Source organism: Schistocerca nitens, chromosome 4 (assembly GCF_023898315.1).
Source record: "Schistocerca nitens isolate TAMUIC-IGC-003100 chromosome 4, iqSchNite1.1, whole genome shotgun sequence".
Lineage (NCBI taxonomy): Eukaryota > Metazoa > Arthropoda > Insecta > Orthoptera > Acrididae > Schistocerca > Schistocerca nitens.
The window spans coordinates 958397817-958415256 of NC_064617.1; the positions used below are offsets into that span (position 1 = coordinate 958397817).

Below are 17440 nucleotides of genomic sequence, written 5' to 3' on the forward strand. Positions count from 1 at the left end.
GCCCTTAGTCGCAGTAGGTGGCATCAGGGCGGATGACCCGCAATGAAGCGTGGTACGTCATCTCTCGCTGGTGGGCCTCCACCAGCAGTCTCTAAGCGATCGAGGTCTAACCTCAACGGGAAGAAATTTGATCAGAGATCGTTTCCCTCCCTAGCTACTCCATGGGAGGAACGTCTTGCTAAAGAAGGCAGTGGAGAATATTCACCCCGGTACCTCGTGTGTACGCGGGTTGATGGAGAACCGTTTATGTCGACCAAGCCTCAGTTTTTTGTGGAGCATTTAGAGGACAAGTTCGGGGAGGTGGAGGGCTTGTCCAAAATGCGCTCTGGGTCGGTTCTCATCAAAACAGCATCCTCTGCCCAGTCACGGAGGTTGCTCACTTGCGACAAGTTGGGTGATGTTTCCGTCACCATCACTCCCCATAAAAGTTTAAACATGGTCCAGGGTATTATATTCCACAGGGATCTTCTTCTGCAGTCCGACGATGAACTACGCGCCAACCTAGAACTACGAGGTGTTCGTCTGGCGCGTCCATCGGGGTCCGAGGGATAATCAGGTGGCCACCGGTGCCTTCATCTTGGCCTTTGAGGGTGTTGTCTTACCCGAAAAGGTTAAGGTGATGGTTTACCGTTGTGATGTGAAGCCGTATATCCCTCCTCCGATGCGGTGTTTTAAATGCTGGAAGTTCGGGCACATGTCATCTCACTGTACTTCCAGCATCACGTGTTGGGATTGTGGACGTCCTTCGCATCCTGATACTCCATGTGCCCCGCCTCCTATCTGTGTTAACTGCGGAGAACACAATTCCCCCTGCTCGCCGGACTGTAGGATCTTCCAGAAAGAACGGAAGATAATGGAATATAAAACCCTGGACCGCCTGACCTACTCTGAGGCTAGGCGGAAATATGAGAGACTCCATCCTGTGCCAATGACGTCCACGTACGCCGCTGCTGCAACGACGGTTCTTCCATCTCCTGTGTCGTCCCATATGGTTGGTTCTATGATTGGTCAGCATCCAAAACTCCCCTTGATTGTGGGGGGCACTTCACACCCTGTTGCTCCTGCTCCATCTTCTCCAGGAGCAACACACTCCCAACCATCGGGCACATCAGCTCCCCCTTCCCAGCCGGAGAAGCGTAAGACTTCTTTGGCTACTCTCGCCAGGAAGGGATCCCTTGGGGACCTCCCTTCGCAGGTTCCGACCAGTGGAAAATTGAACGCCCGCAAGTGGTTGAAACAACCACCAGACCCTGGTCGTAGGGCCTCACGGTCGTCGTCTGTCCCTGAGACTGACCCAGTGAAGCCCATGAAGCCTGAGCCACCGAAGGCACAGCGAGAGAAACAGAAGAAGAAAGTCCCCAAGGCTAACGACATTGCGGTGGCACCCATCCCACCGCTTCCTACAAGCTCTGCGTCTGAGGACGAGGTGGAGATTCTGGCGTCCGCTGAGGACCTCGATCTCGCCGGTCCCTCTGACGCAATGGATAGCATTTGCACGGGTGCTCCATCGGAGGCAGCAGGTGACCCAGCGGCGTAATCTGCCTTCCCAGTCCCGTCACGCCTTTCCCAGCCATGGACAACACCATCCTCCAGTGGAACTGCAGCAGTTTCTTCCACCATCTCGCTGAGCTCCGCCAACTTACAAGCCTTCACCCTTTCTTCTGCATTGCTCTTCAGGAAACTAGGTTTCCAGCAATGCGAACCCCCGCCCTCTGTGGCTATCGGGGTTATTATAAGAACTGAGCAGCTTATGAAAGGGTGTCTGGTGGCGTCTGCATAAATGTCCTTCACACTCTACACAGCGAGTCTGTCCCTCTCCAGACACCTTTAGAGGTTGTCGCTGTTCGGGTGTGGACGCCACAGGCTGTTACCGTCTGCAGTCTTTATCTTCCACCGGATGGTGATGTCTCGCAGCATGTCCTGGCTGCACTGGTAGCCCAATTGCCGCCACCTTTCTTGCTATTGGGCGACTTCAACGCCCATAACCCTCTGTAGGGTGGGTCAGTGGCAACAGGTCGAGGCGCCATCGTTGAGCATTTATTGTCGCAGCTCGATCTCTCGCTGTTAAATGATGGTGCCTTCACACACTTCAGTGTGGCGCATGGCACATACTCCGCCATTGACCTTTCACTCTGTAGCCCTAGCCTCTTACCGTCTGTCCAGTGGAGTGTGCATGACGACCTGTGTGGTAGTGACCACTTTCCGCTCTTTTTGTCACTACCACAGCGTCACTCTTCTGGGCGCCCTAGCAGATGGGCTATGAATAAGGCTGACTGGGACTTGTTCTCCTCCACTGCCGCTATTGAGCCTGTCTCTACTGATGACATTGATGCAGTGGCTCAATCGGTCACCACCGGCATCGTTACTGCCGCCGAATCTGCCATTCCCCGTTCTTCTGGGTCCCCTCGGCGGAGGGCTGTGCCTTGGTGGTCGCCTGAGATCGCTGAAGCGATTAAAGATCGCCGGCGGGCGCTCCAGCGTCACAAAAAAAGGTTCAAATGGCTCTGAGCACTATGGGACTCAACTGCTGAGGTCATTAGTCCCCTCGAACTTAGAACTAGTTAAACCTAAGTAACCTAAGGACATAACAAACATCCATGCCCGAGGCAGGATTCGAACCTGCGACCGTAGCGGTCCTGCGGTTCCAGACTGCAGCGCCTTTAACCGCACGGCCACTTCGGCCGGCCCAGCGTCACAAGCGACATCCCTCCATAGACCACCTTATCGCCTTCAAACGGCTGCGTGCGCGGGCCCGCCTCCTTATCCGCCAAGGCAAGAAGGAGTGCTGGGAGCGGTATGTGTCCACCATTGGCCTCCATGTCACTCCATCGCAGGTCTGGGCCAAGATTCGACGCGTCTACGGCTATCGGACCCCTGTCAGCGTCCCTGCGCTCTCACTGAATGGCGCAGTTTGTAATGACTCCGACGTCATTGCAAACCGCTTGGCAGAGCATTTTGCTATGAGTTCCGCTTCTGCGAATTACCCCCAGGCCTTCCGCTCCATTAAAGAGCGGATGGAACGTCGGAGCCTTTCGTTTCGCACCCACCACCCAGATTCTTACAATGCTCCATTCAGTGAGTGGGAATTTCGCAGTGCCCTAGCCGCTTGCCCTGATACCGCTCCTGGGCCAGATGGCATCCACTGTCAGCTGCTGAAACACCTTTCAGTGGACTGCCAGCGACGCCTCCTCGATCCTTACAACCGTCTTTGGGTCGAGGGGGAGTTTCCGTCGCAATGGCGGTACAGCATTGTCATCCGCGTTTTGAAACCAGGAAAGAACCCTCTGGAGGTGGACAGCTACCGTCCCATTAGCCTCACCAACGTTCTTTGCAAGTTGCTTGAAATCCTCCAGATAGTGAAAAGAAAGGTAAAAGGCGTCGTAGATAAGAAGGCAACGGTTCCCGCAGTTCTTCAGTTTTCGCAACAGTTTTCTTTTCGTTACAATAAATTCGTCTTTCCTCAAGAGGACCGACTACAGTTTCAATTATTGAAAATAATTGTATAGAGGGCGTTACAAAACGGTACGGCCAAACTTTCAGGAAACATTCCTCACACAAATAAAGAAAAGATGTTCTGTGAACATGTGTCCGGAAACGCTTAATTTCCATGTTAGAGCTCATTTTGGTTTCGTCAGTATGTACTGTACTTCCTCGATTCACCGCCATGATTTCATACGGGATACTCTACCTGTGCTGCTAGAACATGTGCCTTTACAAGTACCACAGAACATGTGGTTCATGCACGATGGAGCTCCTGCACATTTCAGTCGAAGTGTTCGTACGCTTCTCAACAACAGATTCGGTGACCGATGGATTGGTAGAGGCGGACCAATTTCATGGCCTCCACGCTCTCCTGACCTCAACCCTCTTGACTTTCATTTATGGGAGCATTTCAAAGCTCTTGTTTACGCAAGCCCGGTAGCAAATGTAGAGACTTTTTGTGCTCGTATTGTGAACGGCTGTGATACAATACGCCATTCTTCAGGGCTGCATCAGCGCATCAGGGATTCCATGCGACGAAGGGTGGATGCATGTGTCCTCGCTAACGGAGGACATTTTGAACATTCCCTGTAACAGTGTTTGAAGTCACGCTGGTACGTTCTGTTGCTGTGTGTTTCCATTCCATGATTAATGTGATTTGAAGAGAAGTAATAAAATGAGCTCTAACATGGAAAGTAAACGTTTCCGGACACATGTCCACGTAACATATTTTCTTTCTTTGTGTGTGAGGAATGTTTCCTGAAAGTTTGGCCGTACCTTTTTGCAACACCCTGTATACGACAATGCTGTAATGCAATAAGTTATTAAATATAAAATACGTACTCACCTACGTAACGCCATTTGTTTCACATAATCAAAGTATTGATATAACCGACAATGTCTGTGTATCACTACATACTGCACATTACTGAAAATAAAGTGTAAGCTCGAAGAGAATAACAGTGCAAGTGAATTGTTGTGGCCAGACTATTAGGAATGTATAACACCCCAATTGCAGAAACCCAAATAAAAACCCTTTGTTGTAAAAGAAGTAGGAAAATTAGTCATCCTGACAGTGACGGCAGTTACTGACGGCAAAATTTATACTTGCGATAATTTGATGTACAGGACTGTTATGTGAATAATATTTATCATGAAATAGACTGCATGAAAGAATGGTAGGATACGCAACAAAAACAAAGAAAGAATTGCAAAATAATTAATAACGAAGGTTAAGGCCCAGATGGTAAGGTGGCCAAAGATAACAATTACCATAGAAGAGTTATCTCTGGAATTGCGTCGTGTAGTTATTGAACACGCGACGTAGCGACGTCTTGACGACGGGTTAAGAATTTTATCAACTTAACATCCTCGCAATTCAATAATGTGGCCACGACTTGGGTGATGGAGTGAAGATTCAAGACTGAATATTATTGATATTCAACATCAATTATCTAACCGGGCATAATAAAAAGAACTACAGTTAGCCAGTTCAAGCAAGCCGAAAAGTCTGTCGCGGACTCACAACAAAAGAAAACTCGTGGTCATCATTTCAGGTCAATGGATTCATCGCGTTATCAAGGAGTGCAATAGCCGCGTTTATCAGTGAAGAAGCAAGAGCGGCTTACACACTCTGACGTGCTGCTCTATTGAAATATTGACACTAATCACAAAAGACAGTATCTGAAATACGACCAAACCACGCGAAGAATTTTTTTTCTACTAGTTACAGTGCGGCGTTGTCGTGGGCGACATATTGAACATCTCTGAACTTGTTTTTGAGTGAAAAAAAACCTTTTTAAATACTCTTTGTAATGATGTATAACAGAAGGTTATATTATGTTTCTTTCATTAAATACACATTTTTAAAGTTGTGGTATTCTTTTTGAATCACCCTGTACCTGTCTCCAGCTATGACGTCGGGTCTCTTTAGAGCTGACTACTCGCTGGTGATGCTTGTCCCCGTGGTGGCTGGGAGAGGTGTCCGAAACACCATATCCTTAACATACCCCCATAAGAAAAAATCGCAGGGGGTAAGATCAGGGCTTCTTGGAGGCCAGTGATGAAGTGCTCTGTCACGGGCTGCCTGGCGGCCGATCCATCGCCTCGGGTAGTTGACGTTCAGGTTTCATAACTAACCTTTTTCGTAGGACTCTCCATACAGTTGATTGTGGAATTTGCAGCTCTCTGCTAGCTCTGCGAGTCGATTTTCCTGGGCTGCGAACAAATGCTTGCTGGATGCGTGCTACATTTTCATCACTCGTTCTCGGCCGTCCAGAACTTTTCCCTTTGCACAAACACCCATTCTCTGTAAACTGTTTATACCAACGTTTAATACACCACCTATCAGGAGGTTTAACACCATATTTCGTTCGAAATGCACGCTGAACAACTGTCGTCGATTCACTTCTGCTGTACTCAATAACACAAAAAGCTTTCTGTTGAGCGGTCGCCATCTTAGCATCAACTGACGCTGACGCCTAGCCAACAGCGCCTCAAGCGAACAAATGTACAACTAAATGAAACTTTATAGCTCCCTTAATTCGCTGAGAGATAGTGCTTAGCTCTGCCTTTTGTCGTTGCAGAGTTTTAAATTCCTAAAGTTGTTATTCTTTTTGAATCACCCTGTATTTTCCAGCACCATTAACAATACCGATACTGAGAGTAATTAGTTTCACGAGGCAGCGCTTTCTGTATTACCTACAGGCAACGAGAATATTCATATGCTGCCACTGTGGCAAACTGGCTTGCAGAAATATCTGCGAAAGTTGCAAGGGACGACTTGAAGTCGGTGCATTGCATGTTAGCTCTCAAGTTCGGTGCTTGGATCTGATATTTCTGAATGTAATTAGACGGATACACAGCGTTTACTATTGTTATTGGCTTACAGTGACTATTTTAACCCCATCTAGCAGGTCAAAGCACGATTTGCAGCTGTTAACAGCACACCACTTGCCATCAAATTTCCCCAGTTCAGACTCCTTTTGCTACCTCGCCATTTCGTCGCCATTTGGCTTCAAAGTACGTAGAGGTCCTTACTCAGAGTCCACCCTCTGTATAGGGTGCGGAGTGAAAAGTACTTAATGTGCTACAAAGTATCTTATTGATACACCAGAGAAAGTAAAGCGATTAACGAAAGGGTGTGTGTGTGTGTGTGTGTGTGTGTGTGTGTGTGTGTGTGTGTTTTGTAGCAGGAAATTAAGGATCTCGGACTGGAAATTTCAATAACGTCTGGCAGGACCAAAAGCTGCAACCCAGCTGGGTTAGAGACCAACTGAACTCTGATGATGGGTGCTGGTACTTTTCTGTACAGCATCAACTCTCGAGTTCATGAATCATGTCTGATACTAAGGCGCGTTCAAGTCTTTGACAACAAACGACCTAATACTTTCAATGGGCTTCAGATTCGGAGAAACTAGCGGCTATAGCAACAGGCATATACCCTTTCCATCGAGGTTGGACAGCACCGGTATATTGTTGCAAGATGAATATTGATGTGTCGTCAGAAGTGCCAACACCGTGTTGTTTGAGGAAGCCGAAATGCACGCTATAAACTCACGCAGGCTGGCGTGAGGTATGCTTCATTAGATACATAGCAAAGGATAAATGGCGCCTTGCTAGGTCGTAGCAATTGACTAAGCTGAAGGCTTTGCTAACTATCGTCTCGGCAAATGAGAGCGTAGTTGTCAGTGAACCGTTCCTTGCAAAGTCGGCTATACAACTGTGGCGAGTGCTAGTAAGTCTCTCTAGACCTGCCGTGTGGCGGCGCTCGGTTTGCAATTACTGACAGTGGCGACACGCGGGTCCGACGTATACTAATGGACCGCGGCCGATTTAAAACTACCACCTAGCAAGTGTGGTGTCTGGCGGTGACACCACAAATATCACGGAGACTTCAAAGATACGGCACAACCATATATCTTAACACGATATAAATGTAAACACTAATGTCCAAATTAACAACTGCCTGAAATGATAGTTGCGTACCCAATGTCAACATGTAACATTACTCAGTTCTTCTGCCTGTAGCACAATGACATATGTAATCGGGCAGTGTTAGTTGTCATCAGAGGCTCCCCACATACATACTTCCATCCACATGCTGCACGCACAACTGAGACCCTTCTGAAGAGATGACGTTGTAACACTCATGTATCCGTTGTCACCGGGCGCACACTTCAGGTGCGTCTCTCTGCAGCTATGCCAATGGAAGCTTCAATGATGGAAGCTTCCATGATGGAAGCTCCAGCTCCAGCTCGAAAAGCTCTTTTTTGTGAACACTGTGAAACGGAAAGATTAGAAACCGACCAGTCTTAGCGAAACATGTTCTCAGCATTTTCTGGAAGAGGACATAAACCAAAAAATCAGTTTCGTCAGTGCGTATTAATAAAATGCTGGGATACGAAAGCAGCCATTTCATAACGCTTACTTCTCTTCTTGGTTATTCAAAACCTATAACAAAAAGGTTACGTTAATGAGGCAAAATGCATCGTGTTACTCGATCAAATATCCATTTAAGACGAGAAAAACGCATGAAAATGCCTTTCTAAAGCTGTCATTCACGAGAGCACTGTAACGTTTTTTTTATTGAACTTTTGTGTACATGCGATAGAAATTAAGAACTAGAAGCAATCGTCAACTTTAGTCTTCTAATGTTTTGGGGCATCTAACATGGCGGCGTCGACTTCAAAGCAACGTACGGCGTAAGTCTGTGGCACCATCTCCTCTGATTAAATCTCGATGATTCTGCCACACGCTGATGTTACTGAATTCGTCCGCTTCAATGATGGAAGCTGTACTCAATCCTTAGTGTTCCAGACATCATCCTGTCTGTGTGGATTCTTACGTTGCTGCAAATAAGCCCTTTCGTGACGTGCAGTCCAGTCTACCCAGATGTTAGTCGCTAAATGTTTGTCCTTAAGTTAGAGGGTAAATCATCTTATTTGATGTCTTACGGCAATAAAGCCAATTTCCATTGTCATCCGTGATTGCTTTTTCGCTATGAAATGCCTTAAGTGGCACCTGTCTCCCCCTATGTTATTACCTTCAAACGTCATAGCGCCGAAGCCCATTACTTAATCAATCAATGTGAGTGTTTAGGGAATGCTTTGTTCCTCCTTACATTTTTCTATCCCTTTGTCACAGGTGTGGCTTTGCCCTGCACCTTCATAGGTTGTCCATGGCAGACTTCCAACCCAGGCATTGTCCTACTGGGTGGCTTTTGTACAAATGCTTACATTCTCTTGGAACACCTTATGAACCATTCTGCAATGAAATCAGCGTCAGCCTCCTGTCTAGCCATCTTCATCCTCCAGGAACAGCGGTCTAAGGCTTTCCACTTAGGTTTTACCTTTTGTCAGGTGTAATCCTACAATGAACCTTCTATTGAATGGTAATTACATCTGGCCCTCTTCTATTCCCACGATTCATTCCCTGGTCCCTATTCCATGCATAGCAAATTCCTTCAGCGCCTCAATCCTCCACAAGTTTCTTCTCCAGGTCTTCAACTGTATTTTGCTCCAAGGCATTTTCCTCTCTTAATGGACCGACAGTATTGATTCCTGTCCTTTAGCTTAGTAAGGACCCGTCATTCCTCAATAGTTACTGATCAAACAGACTGGCCAACGTCTCCTTTCAGTTATTTGACTGGATGGTGGCTCGTCAGCTCTTACATCCTCGAATCTGGGGACTTTTTCCTTCCCTTATCAGTGCAGCTTTTGGGAGGGAAGCTCTATGATAATCTTTTTTGATTGGAACCTGCTGTTCAGCAGACCTTTTCTCAGTGCCACCATCTTGTTGCAGTATTCTTCGACCTTCATAAGGCCTATGACATGGCTTGGTGCCATCACATCTTACACTCCATGAGTGTGGTCTTCATGGCCTACTCCCAGTCTCAATTCGCCAATTCCTGTCCCACTGCTCGTTCAGAATTCAGGATGGCTACTTTCTCTGCTCTCTGCAGACCCAGGAGAATGGTGTTCCACAGGGCTCATATTAAGTGTTCTTCTGTTTCTCATATTAATGGACTCTGTCTCTGATGAATTATTGATCACTGCTGCTCTGTGTATAGATACTTGTATCTGGGTTGGTTCCCACTCTGTGGAGTGACAGCGCCAGTGTGCCATCTGGCATGCGTCAGTGTGGACACTGTGACATGGTTTTCAATTATCTCCATCCTGATGAGGAGTTCTATCTCGCTGCTGAACTCCTGACCATGGTTCCTTAGTCATGTTTCTTGCATGTTAGTTTTAATAAGGTTGCTTGGTCACCTAAGACCGAGTGTTTCAGTAAACTCAATGTCCATCATGTTTTGTGACACAGATTCGTTGACACTTCTCTACCTTTATCAGGCCTTACTTCTGTCCTGTCTGGCCTATGCTTGTCAAGTTTATGGTTCAGCTGCCCCTTCCACACTGCTCCTCTTAGAGCCAGTCCACCACTGTGATATCCATTTGGCAACTGGTGCCTTTTGCTCTCTCCTTGTTCATAGCCTTCTGGTTGATGCTGGAATCCCCCTGGTTTGTTGAGTGATCTCAGCTCCTAGTTTCCTATGCTCTCGCTATCTGCTCTCTCCCTGCTCCTCCATCTTCTTTTCTTCTTTTCACAGCTTCACATCACCTGCTTGCTCCTTGGCTTCAGATTGGTTTACCGGTTGGGCTTTACCTGACTTTTGTCACGATTTCCATCTTACCTATGTCATGTTTCCCGTTTCTTCCCCAAATGCCCTTCCTTAGTTAGCTCCTTGGCCCCAGATTTGAATGGGTCCCATCTGGAGTTCAGAAGCCTCCATTGCTGCAGTAGTGATTCATTGTTCTCTCCGCCCACTCTTATGGGAGCTCAAGGATGACATTGCTTTTACATGAATGGCTCTAAATCCACCAATCACATGGATATGCCTACATATCTTCTGTTGGCATGGAACATGATACCTAGCTTGCCTTGTGTGATGTGATTACTGTGAAACTGATGGCCATTTAGTGCGCCATCTGCACTATTGAGCAGTCTTCGCTCACCCAAATTTTGTTAGATATGCATTTGATGAGTGGCCTTCAGTCTATCATCCAGTATTTCTCCCACCATCCCTTCCACGACCTTCTCGCTGATCTTGACCAAGCTGCTTGTTATGTTTATTCCCTTTTTGTCCCCAGCCTCACAGGTTTCCCACATAATGAGCTTGCTGATCGCTTGGGCAGCCATCTACCTCCATTCTCCATGAGTGAGGTAGATTTGTGGCTATACATGAAATTCCTTCTTGCTCAGTCCTGGGCTGACTATTGGGGAGCCACCCCTCTAATATGCTTCATGTCATCATGGAGACTCCCACCAACTAGCATCTCTCTCTCTCTCTCTCTCTCTCTCTCTCTCTCTCCCTCTCCCTCCCCTCCCTCCCTCCCTCCCCCCCTCCCAGTGGGAAACTATAATGCTCTGCTATGTTTGTATTAGGCATAGTAGGTTGACCCATGACTTTTTAATCCCTAATGAGCTGTCCTCCTTCCCCCTCCCCCCATTTGTAGTTCCAGAGGCACCCTCAGTGATACATAGGTTGCTGGACTGCCCTTACCTTTCGGCCCTTCACACTAAATATGCCCTACCACCTTCTTTGTCCAGGTGTTAGTGGATTGCATGATTGTCTGTCCTCAGTTTTCTTCATGAAAGTAGTTTGTCCTCCCAGATTTAAGTACCTCAATTACATTCTGGTATTGGAGGACTCAGCATTCTTGGTGTGAGAAGCCCTTGGCCTTGCCTCCACGCTGACCAGGTTTTTCTCACTTTATCCTACGTTTTGTCTGGTCTTTTGTGCCGCTTTGTTAATCCTTTCCTTGTCTTCTTCCCCTTGTGCTGCCACCACCGTCACGATCATGGTCTAGTGTCTGACTCAGAATGTGTTGGTGGTGTTAGTGTACCATCGAGTTAAAACACCGTCAGGGCGCCTCCTGCTCTCGCCCTTCCCCATCTCCCCGTCCTGTTTCTTAGTCTTCCTACCACCCCACTGTTATTTCTTTTTGCCTCTTTATTTTCCTTTCCCAGCCACTGAACTGCGCTGTATGTTTTCTTCCTCCCTTTGTTTCTGTCACCTTAGATCGTGAGATCGATGAACTCGCTGTTCAGTTCTTTCCTCCCACCCCCCGCTCACCCAGCCAATCACCCATAAACGTTTTGGACAGGGATGTTGTCTCAAATGTAACGAACTGTGTGAGCCCATCACCAAGAGATGTTGTTGGTAAATGGACTGAGGAGGAGGACTACAGTAACAGTGATTGTCTCGCAGTGAACCTAGCGACGGTGTCTGCGGGCGCGGTCATGGCGTGGTCGTCGCCGGCGCTCCCGCTGCTGCCGGGGCTGGGCGGCGCGCAGGCCTCGTGGGTGGGGTCTCTGCCGTCGCTGGGGGCGGCGCTGGGCCCCTGGCTGGGCGGCTGGGCGGCGGACCGCGCGGGCCGCCGCACCGCGGCGCTGCTGTCGGCGCTGCCGCTCGCCGCCTCGTGGGTGGCGCTTCTCTTCGTCCGGCAGCGGCCGCTCTGGCTGTGCGCCGTGCGCTTCTTCTCCGGCATCGGCGTCGGGCTCGTCTACGCCGTGCTGCCCATCTACTCTGCGGAGATCGCACAGGTACCTCTACTGCTAGCTGTCACCTAGGTCTTACTTAAGCTTATTCTCGAGATCCCCCTGCAGCACGCATTCCTGGATGCACCACTCACTTAATGCTGGTGGCTATCGTGAACGCCAGCTGAATTTTCCCGGTTTCCAGGAAAGAGAGGCTATGCTCCAGACTGGAGGAAAGAAGCCAACCTTCCCTTAAGAGTTAAATTGTGATGATCTGCACCAACCCTACAGTTTTCATACTGGAGCGACTTACACATGGTGCTTTCTATTTCCTAACTCCTTGTGGAAAAGATATTTCTCAGAGAGATGGCAGGAAACACAGCATCCTCAGCAAGTACTATGAGTGTTGGCAAGAAATGGCTGATTGACTAAAAACGTGTACATGTTAAAATAATTCGGTGGAGTGCTCGCTGAGTGTCAATTCAAAGGGGGCCATGTGGCAGACCTCGTCATTTCCTCCCACCAGAGTACGTGTAATTCAGTTTTTCTCATCATACTGTAATCCACCTGAGACTGTAATTACCCCTCCCCCCATGGGTCCGGTGGTTAGAATAGGTCTGAGGTATTCCTGCCTGTCGTAAGAGGCGACTAAAAGGAGTCTGGCACGTTTTGGCCTTCGTGATGGTCCCCTCTAGGGTTTAACTCACATTTTTCAAAATTTTCCTGAAGAGTGAGCCAATGGGGGGAAGGGCGCCTTACACGGTGCACTGTGTCCATGCGCTGACTTATCGCATCCTTCATCGACGTGGATCTACACTTCTGCTCATTCTCCAACTCTGGGCTAGGTCACTCTCATAGTGCAAATAGGCTGTTTAGGTTTTTATATTGGTAACACCATGTAGCGCTCTGTATGAAAATCACTGGCTGTGCTGTGTGCAGTCTGTGGCTGGGTGGCATTGTTGGAATATTCGCTATTGTAGTGTTGGGCAGTTGGCTGTTAACAGCGCGTAGCGTTGCGCAGTTGGTGAGCCGCCAGCAGTGGTGGTGAGGGGAGAGAGATGGCAGAATTTTGAGTGTGGCCGATCTGGACGTGTGTCCGTCGGAAAAAGGAAATTTGGAAGATTGGATGCCATGAACTGATATATAATGACTTGAACACTATTAAGGTAAATACATTGTTTGTTCTCTATCAAAATCTTTCATTTGCTAACTATGCCTATCAGTAGTTAGTGCCTTCAGTAGTTAGAATCTTTTATTTAGCTGGCAGTATTGGCGCTCGCTGTATTGCAGTAGTTAGAGTAATGATTTTTGTGAGGTAAGTGATTTATGAAAGGTATAGGTTTAGTCAGGGCCATTCTTTTAATGTTAATTCCCTACTAACATTTATATTTTCTTTAGCCTTACTATTCTGCTGAACAAAAAGAAACGGCACATACAATCAGTTTACATAAAAATGGCGTAAATGAGTTCCACACCATATCACTTATTATTTTCCACATAAATTCATTTATATCTCTATAACAGCCACTTGTGTATAATTATGGGTGTTACTTGTTTGTCTTCAAAACAGTTACTGCAGGATCATGGATTTCACTTAAAGTATATTTTGCAGGAAAAGGATCCACTCATTTAACATGCTCTGCAGTTGCTGAGTACACTCTCCAAACTTGTCGTAGTCTGTTGTCTTGGTACACAGCACCAAAATCGATTATACTTAGCAACCTTCAGTATTCTGGCTCAGCACAGCTCCAATTCTCTTAATAATGTTCCAAAGTCATTATATAATATATCAGTTAATGATATCCAATATTACAAATTTACTCTTTCTGATGGACACACGTCCAGATCTCAAAATTCTGCCATCTCTCTTCCCACATCCACCACTGCCCGCGGCTCACCTGCAACTGCGCAACGCTACGCACTGTTAAGTCAACTGCCCAACACTACAATAGCGACTATTCCAACAATGCCACCCAGCCACAGACTGCACACAGCACAGCCAGTGATTTTCATACAGAGCGCTACGTGGCGTTACCAATATAAAAACCTAAACAGCCTACTTACAATAGGTACGTATTTTTTCATCAGCTTTGTCTACGAGAAGAAAGAAGCAGCTCAATTCAGACGAATATCTTTTTATTTGGGCCAAAGTTGGCAATGGTAATTAATGGTGACTCTATGTTCTATTACAGACAATAAATGCCCTTTCCATGTTCCTTACCGAGCGAGGTGGCGCAGTGGTTAGCACACTGGATTCGCATTCGGGAGGACGACGGTTCAATCCCGTCTCCGGCCATCCTGATTTAGGTTTTCCGTGATATCCCTAAATCGTTTCAGGCAAATGCCGGGATGGTTCCTTTGGAAGGGCACGGCCGATTTCCTTCCCAATCCTTCCCTAACCCGAGCTCGCGCTCCGTCTCTAATGACCTCGTTGTCGACGGGACGTTAAACACTAACCACCACCACCACCTCCATGTTCCTTAATCCTTCCTTTTTTAAAAAAAATTAATCTATCTTCAATAGCCGTACTAGTCTAGTCTTGCCTTGCTTTTGTGCGGCACGTTAGTTGGAACATCCGCCATAGTGGGGACAGGCGCGTCAGTCGCGGTAGTGGGGGTTTTCTACGCTGACGATAATGGACTTGTTTGCTTGGTTGCACCTGATCCCCAGCACGGTAGAAAGTCCGTTATGGTGGGGCCGCCATGTACCCTGTTCGCAGCATCGAGACAGATTAGTTATGCCGCGTTATTTTAGGAGTAGGCGTACACGTCTTAAAGGTTTTAAAGCAATAGCCATTTTTATTACTACCCATAGTCACGTAGGCGCCCAAGTCATCTTGCATGGGCCATCGGGGTTTTGCGGTGCAGTTTTGAACTTCACTCTCGCTAATAAGGATACGAATGAACACGGTAACAGCTGGGTCACCGTTGCTCTTGTACGTGGACCAAAAGTCGATAAAGTAAAAGGGCTAGATAATTTCAACGCACGTGATGTCATCGTTTATCGGACATTTCAGATTTGTGAAGATTACAACAGAGATAATGGTTCACCGTGTTACATGTTGACTATGCCTTAGGTTCTCAGGACCAGGAATCATCCTAAAATAAATAAATCGGAATCTGTCTGTGTGGGTGAAAGGTGTTGACAACTAAAAATATCGTACTCGTTGGTGATCTGACTCATTATTATAGAAATTAAATAAAGTCCCCCTGAACACGCAAGGATCGCTCTGCTGATGACTGCGCCGTTAACTCCCCGCGTATTCCAAGGGGTATATGCCCAACCCCCTGGTGCATCAGGACTCGTGGCAATGACCATCCTGCCAGGTTGCCTTTGCTGCGGCTGCGTGGCACCTGTGGGTTAGGCCCCTGGTCAGAGTGGGTGGCATCAGGGCGGATGACACGCGATGAAGCGTAGTACATCATCTCCTGCTGGTGGTGAAACACCAGCAGTCTCTAAGCGTTCACGAGCTCAATTCAGTGCACGGACGTACGATCCCAAATCGTTTCCCTCCGTGGCCACGCCATGGGAGGAACGTCAGGATAAGGATGGCAGTGGATCTTATTTGCCCCAGTAGCTTGTATGTTATAGAGCTGATGGGACTCTTTCATGACGATGAAGCCTCAGATTTTTGTTCAGCATTCACAGGAAAAGTTTGGAGAGGTGGAGGACTTCTCCAAAATGAGATCTGGGTCAGTCTTGATCAAAACAGCATCCTCTGCCCATTCATGGGCATTGCTTGCTTCTGACAAGCTGGGGATGTTCCTGTAACCATAACGCCCCCATAAGAGCTTAAATATGGTCCAGGGTATCATATTTCACAGGGACCTTCTTTTGCAGTCTGATAAAGAGCTGTGTGCCAATTTAGAACGGCGAGGTGTACATTTCATGTGGCGTGTCCACTGGGCTCCGAGGGATAATCAGGTTGCCACCAGTGCCTTCATCTTAGCCTTTGAGGGTGATACATTACCCTAAAGGTCAAGGTGATGGTCTACTGGTGTGATGTAAAACCTGATATCCCTCCCCTAATGTGGTGCTTTAAATGATGAAAGTTCGGTCATTTGTCTTCCCACTGTACTTCCATTGTCACATGTCGAGATTGTGGACGCACATCACATCACAATACTCAATTTTCCCCGCCTCCCATCTGTGTCAACTGTGGAGAGCACCATTCACCCTGCTCGCCAGACTGCAGAATTCTCCACAAAGAAAGGAAAATCATCGAGTACAAAACCCTGGACCGACTGACCTACATTGAGACTAATAGAAAATTTGAACACCTTCATCCTCTACGCATGACATAGTCTTTGCCGTTGCTACAACAGTTCTAGCCCCATCAGCTCCGCCAACCCCAGTCCCCTCTGAGCCAGAAAACTACACCTGCCCCCTTGATGGTGGGAGGCACTTCCTTCCCTGTTGCTCCTGCACCACCAACCAACCTCAGTAGCAACTTCCCCCCTCCCCGCCACCCCCACCCCTGGCAGCTATATGGGACATCTGTCCCCAATTCTAAGCCAGAGAAGCATACAACTTTTTCGGCTGCTTTCACTAGGAAGGGGTCCCTTGGTTCACTCCCTTCCCAGGTTTCTGCTAGTGGGAAAGACGATACCCACCAGTTGTTGAAGAGCCCAAATGTAGCTTGTCAAAGGGCTTCACGCTCATCCTCCATCCTGGAGACTGAATCAGTGAAGTACTTCCAGCCAGGGAACCCCAAGGAACAGCAACAGAAATCCGAAAAGGTCCCCAAGACGAAGGGAATTGCTTTGGCATCCACACCACCGCTACCTCAAAGCTCTGCATCTGCAGATAAAGTGGAGATTCTGGTGTCTGCTGAGACCTGGACCCTCAGACAACATGGATATAGACTTCTCAGGCAAAATGTCGGTGGCAGCAGGTGACTGCCTCATTGAATGTTCCATGCCCTCAGTCTCACGATGTCATCCTCCAGTGGCATTGCGGCGGTTTTTTCCACTGCCTGGCTGAGCTACAGCAACTGTCAAGCTTTACACCTGCATTCTGCATTGCCCTCAAGGAAACCTGGTTCCAGCAATGTGGACCTCTACCCTCTGTGGCTATAAGGGATACAACAGGAACCATAGAGACTACAATCCAGTGTCAGGTGGAGTTTGCGTTAATGTCCTTAACTCAGTCTGTAGTGAACCTGTGCCCCTTCAAACCTCTCTTGAAGCTGTGGCTCTCAGGATAAGGTCGACATAGGAAATGGCTGCCTGCAATGTATATCTTCCTTCAGATGGTGCAGTACCCCTGAATGTATTAGCTGCGCTGATTGATCAACTCCTGCTTTTGGGAGATTTTAACGCCCATAGCCCCCTGTGGCTTGGCACCATGCTTACTGGCTGAGGCAGAGATGTCGAAACTTTACTGTCTCAGGTCGACCTCTGTCTCCTAAATACTGTGGCTG

At 47.7% G+C, this 17440-nt stretch overlaps 1 protein-coding gene across 1 annotated transcript in view; it reads left to right on the top strand.

The window, feature by feature from the left end:
• The first annotated feature begins 5393 nt into the window (after nucleotides 1–5393).
• LOC126252722 (facilitated trehalose transporter Tret1-2 homolog) overlaps nucleotides 5394–17440 on the top strand; it is a 57961-nt gene continuing 45914 nt past the window's right edge. The window contains exons 1-2 of the mRNA XM_049953625.1: nucleotides 5394–5460; nucleotides 11750–12084. Of these exons, the coding sequence (XP_049809582.1) occupies nucleotides 5394–5460; nucleotides 11750–12084 (402 nt within the window). The remainder of the gene's footprint in view (nucleotides 5461–11749; nucleotides 12085–17440) is intronic.